The sequence below is a fragment of the Emys orbicularis genome, chromosome 1 (genome assembly GCF_028017835.1).
Source record: "Emys orbicularis isolate rEmyOrb1 chromosome 1, rEmyOrb1.hap1, whole genome shotgun sequence".
Lineage (NCBI taxonomy): Eukaryota > Metazoa > Chordata > Testudines > Emydidae > Emys > Emys orbicularis.
The window spans coordinates 156,791,340-156,803,270 of NC_088683.1; the positions used below are offsets into that span (position 1 = coordinate 156,791,340).

At 52.3% G+C, this 11,931-nt stretch overlaps 1 protein-coding gene across 1 annotated transcript in view; it reads right to left on the reverse strand.

The window, feature by feature from the left end:
• Positions 1-10,073, reverse strand: part of CTC1 (CST telomere replication complex component 1) — a 30,889-nt gene extending 20,816 nt beyond the window's left edge. The window contains exons 1-4 of the mRNA XM_065419615.1: positions 10,011-10,073; positions 9,726-9,883; positions 7,542-7,791; positions 102-301 (exon numbers count right to left, since the gene is read on the reverse strand). Coding sequence (XP_065275687.1) covers positions 102-301; positions 7,542-7,791; positions 9,726-9,883; positions 10,011-10,073 — 671 coding nt within the window. The remainder of the gene's footprint in view (positions 1-101; positions 302-7,541; positions 7,792-9,725; positions 9,884-10,010) is intronic.
• Between the last annotated feature and the right edge of the window lie 1,858 nt (positions 10,074-11,931).

The window sequence follows — 11,931 nt, forward strand, 5'->3', positions numbered from 1 at the left end:
TCCCTGAACAGGCCAGGTTCTTGCTGCGATGCAGAGTGAACCTGTGACAAATGGCAGTAGCAACAGCTGCACACATTGAATTAAGAGCATTGAGTATTTACCTCGTGCTGAGCAATTGTGCAGCTGTTGGTGGGTACAAGACAGGGATGGTGTCAACCACTCTCTCTGGTCGAGGATCCACTGGCACTGGGTCTGCCAGAATTTCCACATATCCAGCTGAGCCCTGATTCGTCTGTGGAATGTATGCCCAGCTGGGGAAGAGAAACAGTAGCTCCAGCCACTCAGATTCAAAATGCAGGAGCTAAACCAAAAGAGAAAAGATGCTGCAATTTGAGATTTATTCACAATACAACTCCGCAACTAAGGGTATGGCTACACTACGAAATTAAGTCGAATTAATAGAAGCCGGTTTTACAGATATCGGTTTTATACAGTCGATTGTGTGTCCCCCCACATAAAATGCTCTAAGTGCATGAAGTCGGCGGACCGCGTCCACAGTACCGAGGCTAGCGTCGACTTCCGGAGCGTTGCACTGTGGGTAGCTATCCCACAGTTCCCGCAGTCTCCGCCGCCCATTGGAATTCTGGGTTGAGATCCCAATGCCTGATGATGCAAAACAGTGTCGCGGGGGGTTCTGGGTACATGTCATCAGGCCCCTCCCCCTCCGTCAGAGCAACGGCAATCGATTTGCGCGTTTTTACCTGGGTTACCTGTGCAGACAACATACCACGGCAAGCATGGAGCCCGCTCAGCTCAGCTCAGGTCACCGTCACCATATGTCATCTGGGTGCCGGCAGACATGGTACTGTATTGCTACACAGCAGCAGCCCCTTGCCTTTTGGCAGTAGATGGTGTATTACGACTGGTATCCGTCATCGTCGTATTCCAGTTCAATCAGAGGCACCTGGGCAGACATGCTTTGTCTCCTGGAGACTCAGTCCTGCCGGCAATCCTATTGAACCGTCTTGACGATGATGGCTAGCAGTCGTAGTACAGTATCTTCTGCCAAGCACCCAGAAGATGCCAAGGGCTATCAGTCATGCTGCACCGTCTGCTGCCAGCTTAAGATGTAAAAAATAGATGGACCAGATTTGTTTTGTATTCATTTGCTTCCCCGTCCCTCCGTGAAATCAACGGCCTGCTAAACCCAGGGTTTTGAGTTCAATCTTTGGGGGGGCCATTCTGTGTGACAGTTGTTTGTGTTTCTCCCTGATGCACAGCCACCTTTGTTGATTTTAATTCCCTGTACCTGTACGCCATGTCATCAGTCACCCCTCCCTCCCTCCGTCAGTTTCGCGCCTTTTTTCAGACCAGACGCCATAGCACTGGAATCATGGAGCCCGCTCAGATCACCGCGGCAATTATGAGCACTATGAACACCACGCACATTGTCCTGGAGTATATGCAGAGCCAGGACATGCCAAAGCAAAACCAGGACCAGCCGAGGAGGCGATTGCAGCGCGGCGACGAGAGTGATGAGGAAATTGACATGGACATAGACCTCTCACAAAGTATGGGCCCCAGCAATGTGCAAATCATGGTGTTACTGGGGCAGGTTCATGGCGTGGAATGCCGATTCTGGGCCCAGGAAACAAGCACAGATTGGTGGGACCGCATCGTGTTGCAGGTGTGGGACGATTCCCAGTGGCTGCGAAACTTTCGCATGCGTAAGGGCACTTTCATGGAACTTCGTGACTTGCTTTCCCCTGCCCTGAAGCGCCAGAATACCAGGATGAGAGCAGCCCTCACAGTTGAGAAGCGAGTGGCGATAGCCCTGTGCAAGCTTACAACGCCAGACAGATACCGGTCAGTCGGGAATCAATTTGGAGTGGGCAAATCTACTGTGGGGGCTGCTGTGATCCAAGTTGCCAGGGCAATGAAAGACCTGGTGATATCAAGGGTAGTGACTCTGGGAAACGTGCAGGTCATAGCGGATGGCTTTGCTGCAATGGGATTCCCTAACTGTGGTGGGGCGATAGACGGAACCCATATCCCTATCTTGGCACCGGAGCACCAAGCCACCGAGTACATAAACCGCAAGGGGTACTTTTCAATGCTGCTGCAAGCCCTGGTGGATCACAAGGGACGTTTCACCAACATCAACGTGGGCTGGCCGGGAAGGGTACATGATGCTCGTGTCTTCAAGCACTCTGCTCTGTTTCGAAAGCTGAAGGAAGGGACTTTCTTCCCGGACCAGAAAATAACCGTTGGGGATGTTGAAATGCCTATCGTTATCCTTGGGGACCCAGCCTACCCCTTAATGCCATGGCTCATGAAGCCGTACACAGGCAGCCTGGACAGTAGTCAGGACCTGTTCAACTATAGGCTGAGCAAGTGCCGAATGGTGGTGGATTGTGCATTTGGACGTTTAAAAGCGCGCTGGTGCAGCTTACTGACTCGGATAGACCTCAGCGAAACCAATATCCCCATTGTTATTGCTGCTTGCTGTGCGCTCCACAATATCTGTGAGAGTAAGGGGGAGACATTTATGGCAGGGTGGGAGGTTGAGGCAAATCGCCTGGCCGCTGATTACGCGCAGCCAGACACCAGGGCGGTTAGAAGAGTACAGCAGGGCGCGGTGCGCATCAGAGAATCTTTGAAAACCAGTTTTGTGACTGGCCAGGCTACGGTGTGAAACTTCTGTTTGTTTCTCCTTGATGAACCCGCCGCCCCCCCCGGTTCACTCTACTTCCCTGTAAACCAACCACCCCACCCTCCCCTCCCCCCTTCGAGCACCGCTTGCAGAGGCAATAAAGTCATTGTTACTTCTCATTCATGCATTCTTTATTAATTCATCACACAACTAGGGGGATAATTGCCAAGGTAGCCCGGGATGGGTGGGGGAGGAGGGAAGGAAAAGGACACACTGCAGTTTAAAACTTTAACACTTATTGAAGGCCAGCCTTCCGATGCTCGGGCAATCACCTGGGGTAGAGTGACTGGGTGGCCGGAGGCCCCCCCACCGTGTTCTTGGGCGTCTGGGTGAGGAGGCAATGGGACTTGGGGAGGAGGGCTGTTGGTTACACAGGGGCTGTAGCAGCGGTCTCTGCTCCTGCTGCCTTTCCTGCAGCTCAACCATACGCTGGAGCATATCAGTTTGATGCTCCAGCAGCCGGAGCATCGACTCTTGCCTTCTGTCTGCAAGCTGACGCCACCTATCATCTTCAGCCCGCCACTTGCTCTGTTCAGCCCGCGATTCATCCCGCCACCTCTCCTCTCGTTCATATTGTGCTTTTTTGCACTCTGACATTGACTGCCTCCACGCATTCTGCTGTGCTCTTTCAGCGTGGGAGGCCATCTGGAGCTCCGTGAACATATCATCCCGAGTCCGCCGTTTTCTCCTTCTAATCTTCGCTAGCCTCTGCGAAGGAGAAACATTTGCAGCTGGTGGAGGAGAAGGGAAAGGTGGTTAAAAAAAGACACATTTTAGAGAACAATGGGTACACTCTTTCACGTTAAATTTTGCTGTTCACATTACACAGCACATGTGCTTTCGTTACAAGGTCGCATTTTTCCTCTTATATTGAGGGCCTGCCGGTTTGGTGTGAGAGATCACTCACGCAGTGCCAGGCAACAGAATTCGGCTTGCAGGCAGCCATGGTAAGCCACAGTCTTTTGGTTTTTTTAACCTTCATAACATGTGGGAATGGTTTCAAACAGCAGCGCCCTCATTTCCCATACTAAGGACCCATTGGGATGGCCATTTAAAATGGGTTTGCAATGTAAAAGGAGGGGCTGGGGTTTCCGGGTTAACATGCAGCACAAACCCACCTACCCCCCCCCCCCCACACACACACACACCCAATTCTCTGGGATGATCACTTCACCCCTCCCCCACACTACGTGGCTAACAGCGGGGAATATTTCTGTTCAGCCGAGCAGGAACGGGTACCTCTGAATGTCCCCTTAATAAAATCACCCCATTTCAACCAGGTGACCGTGAATGATATCACTCTCCTGAGGATAACAAAGAGAAATAAGGAATGGATGTTGTCTGCATGCCAGCAAACACCGGGACCATATGCTGTCATGCTTTGTTATGCAATGATTCCAGACTACGTGCTACTGGCCTGGCGTGGTAAAGTGTCCTACCATGGCGGACGGGATAAGGCAGCCCTCCCCAGAAACCTTTTGCAAAGGCTTTGGGAGTACATGAAGGAGAGCTTTCTGGAGATGTCCCTGGAGGATTTCTGCTCCATCCCCATACACGTTAACAGACTTTTCCAGTAGCTGTACTGGCCGCGATTGCCAGGGCAAATTAATCATTAATCATTAAACACGCTTGCTTTTAAACCATGTGTAATATTTACAAAGGTACACTCACCAGAGGTCCCTTGTGTGCCCTCAGGGTCTGGGAGCACGCCTTGGGTGAGTTCGGGGGTTACTGGTTCCAGGTCCAGGGTGATAAACATATCCTGGCTGTTGGGGAAAGCGGTTTCTCCGCTTCCTTGCTGTGAGCTATCTTCATTGTCTTCATCATCATCATCATCTTCCGCGTACCCTGAACCTGCTTCCCTGTTTCTCCATTGACGGAGTCAAAGCACACGGTTGGGGTAGTGGTGGCTGCACCCCCTAGCATCACATGCAGCTCCGCGTAGAAGCGGCATGTTTGTGGCTCTGCCCCGGACCTTCCGTTTGCCTCTCTGGCTTTGTGGTAGGCTTGCCTTAGCTCCTTAATTTTCACGCGGCACTGCTGTGTGTCCGTTATGGCCTCTGTCCTTCATGGCCTTTGAGACCTTTTCTAATATTTTGCCATTTTGTTTACTGCTACGGAGTTCAGCTAGCACTGATTCGTCTCCCCATATGGCGAGCAGATCCCGTACCTCCCGTTCTGTCCATGCTGGAGCTCTTTTGCGATCCTGGGACTCCATCATGGTTACCTGTGCTGATGAGCTCTGCGTGGTCACCTGTGCTCTCCACGCTGGGCAAACAGGAAATGAAATTCAAAAGTTCGCGGGGCTTTTCCTGTCTACCTGGTCAGTGCATCTGAGTTGAGAATGCTGTCCAGAGCGGTCACAATGAAGCACTGTGGGATAGCTCCCGGAGGCCAGTAACGTCGAATTCCGTCCACACTACCCCAAATCCGACCCGCAAAGGCCGATTTTAGCGCTAATCCCCTCGTCAGAGGTGGAGTAAAGAAACTGGTTTAAAGGGCCCTTTAAGTCGAAAGAAAGGGTTTAGTCGTGTGGACGTGTCCAGGCTTAATTCGATTTAATGCTGCTAAAGTCGACCTAAACTCATAGTGTAGACCAGGCCTAAGACACTTACAGCATTAGCCCAGCCTTCCCGTCGCACAGCACAAGTTCTCATAGCTCATTTTAGAGCAGGGATCAGAGTTCCTAGAAAGATGCACATTTTGTTGCTCCCCAAGCAGTGGCAGTGACTGATCTGTAGAGAAATAAACCCCTTTTTGCTCTAAGAGAGAACCCCAAACTGTACGTAGCCTTGTAAACTCCTATGCAATTTTACTTCTGAGGGAATTCTGTGCCAAAAAAGTAAAAATTCTGTGCCAAAAAATTCTGTATATTTTATTTGTTAAAATAACACAATATAATCACACCATTTTCAATTATTTGCTGAGAAATATTTTGAAATAAATTACCAAAATAATTGAAAATGGTGTGATTATATATTGTGTTATTTTGACAAATAAAATATGCAGAACTTTGAAGAATTTAAATTTTTTTAATTTTTTGGTGTGGAATTCCCTCAAGAGTACCAGGGTTCTGTGTGGCGCAACATGGCTGCGGTCAGCTTGGTGGGGGTGTGTGGGTGGGATCTGGATACACAGGGGCTCATTGTGGGGTCCTGGGTGCAGGGGGAATGGGACTCTGCAGGGGAGTCCAGGTGAAGGTGGTTAGGGTTCAGCGGGGGGAGTCTGGGTGTGGGGACTCAGCGGGCGTGTCTGGGTGCTGGAGGAGTGGGGCTTCATGGGTGGGGGGTCAGGGTGCAGCTGGTTGGGGCTCAGTGGGGTGGGAGTCCGGGTGTGGGGGGCTCCTGATGAAGGGGGTGAGGCTCGGGGGGGGTGGGGGGGAAGAGAGTTGGGTGCAGGAGGGCCCAGTGGGGGTTCAGGAGACGGGGGGGGGGGGGTGTCTGGGTGATCCTGAGATGGGGGGGCTCAGTTGGGTAGGTGAGACTCAGTGAGGGAGGTTGGGTGTGGGGGTCCAGATGCACGGGGGTTGGGCAGACAGAGGGAGCTGCTCCCTGTACAGTGACACCCTCATCCCTCATGGCTGAGGAGCGATGGAGCCAGAAAGTGGGGGAAGGGGTCATTGTACGGGGAGCTGCTCCGCCTGTCTGCCCAACCCCTGTGCATCTGGGACCCCCACCCCACTGAGCCTCACATCCTGCACCCAGACCCCCCCCCCACCAAGCTCCCCTTCCCCCACAATGCAGAGCTTCCTGTAGCCAGGGGAGGTTTCTGTGGGTTGATCTGACCAACCCCAGCAGCTCCGTTGGGAACTCCATCTCTGTCCTCCTTCCTCCGCCCCCTCCCGGGCATCCCCAGACACACACACCCTCTTTCCTGTGGTTACTTACTGCTCCCCCGGCTGCCCAAACAGACATGCCCATGCTGCCAGGAGGGGTGAGTGAGCACTGGTGCAGCTTCTCTTTACTTCCCCCACAAAAAACATTTTTCTATGGAAAGCAGAGAGAATCTGTGGGGGGACGTGTTTCTGCACATGTGCAGTGGTGCAGAATTGCACCAGGAGTAGCAATTTGCTGGGCACTAGGAATAGCATTCCCTGGGCCCAGGTTTCTCCCCTTCCAGGGTCTGGTGGGGATTCATTTACAGCCTCCTAAGTTTTGGCAGTGCTTGGTATTTCCAGACCATATTTCTAATCTTCTCTGTCTTCACCAGTGTTTGAAGCTCATCCCAATGCAGTGTTCTCTGTGAATATAATTAACGTGCTCTTCCCCCATTCTTAGATTATTGATAAGTGGCAAAACAGAGAGCCCTGGGCCTCCATCACTAGTATCAACCTCCTGTCCCTAATTCCAGATGCTGCCATTTACCTAGACCTCTTTTATTCAAGATCCTCCATGCAGGCCTCAGCACGGTAGCACCCCATCCAAGCCAAGATTTGATACACTGTATCACATGCTTCACCGAAAGCCCTGCATAATTCCCCTGTTGTAGTTATTTCAGCTCCATAGCCTGTAATTCAAGCAAGCTTACCGCTGTTGGTCCCATCAGTTTCTCAGAGTCTCTCTCTCAAAGTGTTTGCTCCATTACTTAATTAGTAACTGAAACGACACTTCAATGGTAATTGACAGGAACAACCTTCTTCCCCTGCCTCTTTTCTCCGGTCATTCCTTAGTCCAGTAAGTTTGATAGTTAGCTCTTTAGCAATGAAAGGTTTGACATATTTCACCCTTCCTCCCTGGCATTTGAACTCACTGCCTTCCCCTCGCAAGACACATGTTTGATCTCCCAAGTTACACAATCTTTTGCAAATTGTTTCAATCCTCCTGCTGTCTGCAAGGTCCCTCAGAAATGTTACCAAGAGCAGGATCCCTCAAGCTGCCTGTTGCCATACCTCACAGGGAATTGAACCAGTGCTGTCTTGCACATATAGGTTGCCATCCATTAGCTTCTCTTTCCCCTTCTGCCTTCTTCCATCCGTCAGGTAGCCAATCAGGATCAGGTGAGTCCGTGGCAGAACACACTGTTTGGGCAAGATGACCTCACCTTGGTGAGCCCATTTCTTGAAGTCACTGGTGCTCCAGGTCATGTGACTACAGCAGGGTGTGCGTTGTTGGCACTGGAGGTCAGAGATGGAGATGAAGCTAGAGAAAAGGGAAAGAATGATAATATGAAGGGATGAGGCTGAAGCTGGGGAGGAAGAGGGACATTTAGACATTTTGCTGCAGCAGGTCAGGCTCAGCACAGGTGCAGTTATGCAGCCTTAAATGTTGTCCCCTGAAAGTTTGTGCCACCATATGGGAAATCTTGGGGGTGAATGTACTCACTTCAATGGCATGACACAGGGTTCAACACTGAAATGGCCAGTGTGTCAGGAACACAATCTATTTCCACATTTACCCTGAGAGCACATTTACCCGTGAGTACCTCAGAGGAAACACAACCCATTTTGGACTGTGGTCACATGGCTGGGCACACACAGGACTTGTGGAGAAATATTTAGGAACAGAGACTGAAAAATATATTCATCTGAACAACCTTTCTAGGAGATGTGGGAGGGCTTTATCCCACAGTTTAGGCAGAATATTAATCGGAGATTCCATGAGCAGACCAAGGAAACAGCATGGAGTGAGTGATATGGATGACTCTGTACGGGGCACTCTCCTTTCTAAATCAATACTGATCCCATTTCCCCAGCAAAGTGCTTGGAGGTGCTGACCTGTAGCTAGAAGAGCGGCTGACTGTAGTCTCTGTGCTGCTTATGGGGAGACAGATCAAAACAATGCTGCCAACCTTAGAGTTAAATCTTCATCTTAACAGGCCTTGCTTAAAGGATGTGAGGCTGAGAGATGCCAAATCAAAGAGGTCTCAGGCTCTTTTCTTCAACTGTAAGAATGCAGCCAAGCTTAATGTATCCAAGCTTAAAAAAGACTGGATAAAGAGAAATTTTGCACGCCATCAGGTACTGTTAATGAGCAAAGACGTGCCCTAGATTCTACAATGCTGAGACTGATCAAGGCACTAAGTATGAGAGACATGGGCAGCATTGTCAGTACATCCCAACCCAGCTAATTTTAATATATGTGCCTAGCAATAACAATACCCACACCACAGGCATAGGCCCTGTCTACATTAGGGAATTTCAGAAAAAAGTTCCCACCAGTGTCAACACCAGCATCAGCAACATTATAAGCTCAAGTGTAGACAGCGCTCCAGCTGTCGTTTTCAGGACTTGCACCTAGTTGACAGGGTTTTGGAAAGGGTGGTGATGCTGGAATGTTGTTTACACTAGGGACCCCACTAAGTGCAGATGAAGTGCAGTTAGCAGCACTGTAGAGTCACAGGGACTTAGGACATGTCTACACAAGTGCTGCAATGGCACAACTGCAGGTACACTACGTATCACTGTATCACAGACACTCACTACAGCCATAAATCCACCCCCCTCTTCCATCCACTTAGCTGTGTGGGCCTAGGTCAAACTAACTACGTTGTACAGGGTAGCAATGCACCTAGGCTGTCCTAACTTCCAGGTGTAGGTCAGCAGGCCTTAGTGGTGGGAGTCAACTAAGTCAAGAAGGCGTGTAGGGTTGTCCAAGAGAAGCCTACACTTTTGGAGTCTGACAAGCCAAGCAACTTCAGAGAAGCAAACTCTCCTGAAGGGCCAAGTGCTGTCACTGGCCAGTCAGCCAGACCCTGTGAAATAATCATTCCAGTTGAACTCTGTTACATCATGGCAGCGGGAGCAGGGCTGACGGGCCCTGGACCTGCAGTTCCCCACGTGTAGCAGGGAGTTGGGGATGCTCCGCACTGAGGTGGGGGCAGAGCAGGGATCTGATTTCCGGGTGCGGGGGGGCCAGCAGCTCCGGGTAGCACAGACACGAGCCCCGCCAGGGCACTTCATATAGTGGGGGAGCTGAGAGCCACTGAACCAAACTGTAAAGCCTGGATATGATGGAAACCGCTCCAAGCCCGGGGCTTCGGCAACGCCCCCAGTTCCAGCCCTTGTGCCGGGGCAGGCGGCGCGGGCACCAGGGAGCGCAGCTGAGACGGGCAGGGACCCGCTGCCACCTGTTACCTGTAGCCCAGCGGCAGCTCCCCGCTCCGCCCACCCCACGTGCTCCGCAGGCACCGCATCACCGATTCCGCCAGCTGCTCAGGGCCGCCGCCGCCCGGCCCCGCGGGGCAGAGGGTCTCGCAGACGAAGGCCCGGGCCGCCCGCGACCACCGCTGCTCCTGGGGGAGAGAGGGGGGAGCGTCAGGGCAGGGCGGGGGAGGGCGCGCGAGGGGGAACGGGGACGGGGGGGAGAGAGCGCGCGCGAGGGGGGTAGGGAGTGGGAGAGAGCGCGCGTGGGTCACTTACAGCCCCACCAGGCTCCTCCATGCACACAGTGCGGCTCCTGCCCGGCCGGCCGGGCGTCTCCATAGGAACGCGGGGGCGGAAGCCGCGGGGCATCACGGGTGTGACGTTACAGGCAGTGCCGGCTCCCGGCCAATCAGACCGGCTCCTCCCCCCCTTCGCACGCTCGCTCGATGCTGGCAGCTGCCGCGTGAGCGCCGGACCGGATGCGGGGGGGAGGTGCGGGGCCTGTCCGGCCGGCCAAGCCGGGGCCGCCGCTCAGGAGTTTCCTTCCGCCCCCCGGCAGCGACTGAGCGCTGCCAGATGGGGGGCGGGGCAGGCTCCGGCTTCGCAGAGCCGCTTGAGGTGGCGAGGGGAGTTTCTCCCCCGTCCCCCCGCCAGCCCGGCCTCGTTAACCAGCGCGGCCCACGCGGGCAGGGGAGTGACGAGCGGGCTACACCGCTGTGTGGCTCCGCGACCCCTGTGTCACTCGCCCGCAGCCGCGGGGCTACGGTAGAAAATCCCAGCCCAGGCCGGACCAGGGTGCGCGAAGCAGGCCCGAGGGGGGAGATGGCGAGGGACTGGGAGGGTCTTGGAGCGCGTGAAGGAAGTTAAGGGGTAGAGCCTCTGTGGAGGATGGCTGGGGTAGATGGGATTCTTCACCTCAGGTGCATCTACCCTAGCAAAGCTAGTACCTGTCTTCCAATAACATGGCAGCTGCACTGGTGCCAAGCTGCTAGTAGGGGCAGGCATTTTTATCTCACCTCAAAAACCTGCTTGCTCCTGCCCTACGCGAGTACTTACACCCTTGCTATCATTGGTACAGCTGCACTGTGTCTGCTAGCTGCTGAAATGCGTGTACTAGTTTTGTTTCTATAGCAAAGGCCAGGAATTAAGATGGACTCAGCTACATGTGGAGGTCAAAATAAGAACTGCTGGGATCTCTGCCATGAAGGGGAGTGTCTTTCCCGGACCTGAAGACCAACTTCTGTTGGCGAAAAAGACAAGCTTTGAAGCTTATACAAAACTTTTCTTCAGGTCTGTGAAAAGTAGAATTCTGTGTGGCTTGAAAGCTTGTGTTTCTTACCAACAGAAGTGGGTCCAATAAAAGATATTACCTGAACTACCTTGTCTCTAATATGCTGGGACGGACACAGCTACAGCTGCACTGCATACATGAAAGGGGGGGAAGGTCAGATTGGGACTTGGACCTCTGTGGAAGGTAAAATGAGAAATAGTGTCCCACAGCAGGCAGGTGAATTGGAGTAGGGCTAGATCTGTGGCCCATTTGGGAAGGGAGTGTGGGATTCTGGGACCATTCTGCCCATTGATGCCCTATACCAGGGGTCGGCAACCTTTCAGAAGTGGTGTGCCAAGTCTTCATTTATTCACTCTCATTTAAAGTTTTGCGTGCCAGTAATACATTTTAACGTTTTTAGAAGGTCTCTTTCTATAAGTCTATAATATATAACTAAACTATTGTTGTATGTAAAGTAAATAAGGTTTTTAAAATGTTTAAGAAGCTTCATTTAAAATTAAATTAAAATGCAGAGCCCCCCGGACCGGTGGCCAGGACCGGGCAGTGTGAGTGCCACTGAAAATCAGCTCGTGTGCCGCCTTCGGCACGCGTGCCATAGGTTGCCTACCCCTGCCCTATACAGAGAGCTGGAATTGGGGAGAGAGAGAGAAAGGGCCAGGGGAGAGGTCTATGGAAAAGGTGTCTGATCTGGTGATTCTCCTGATGGTGCTTTAAAGTGGTGACTTTATTTTTTAAATGCAAATGCTTAGCAGGAGGGAGAAGATATTTCTTCCCCAGGGTTCATGTGTTGGTCTCATTCCCCTCTGTGACCCTGTCCTCTGTTGCGCCAAGCTGTCAGAAGACTCTGAAGGTCCAGCAGAGTCCATTCCACAGAGGGCTGGCAGCTGATCTAGGGAAGAGGCTGAG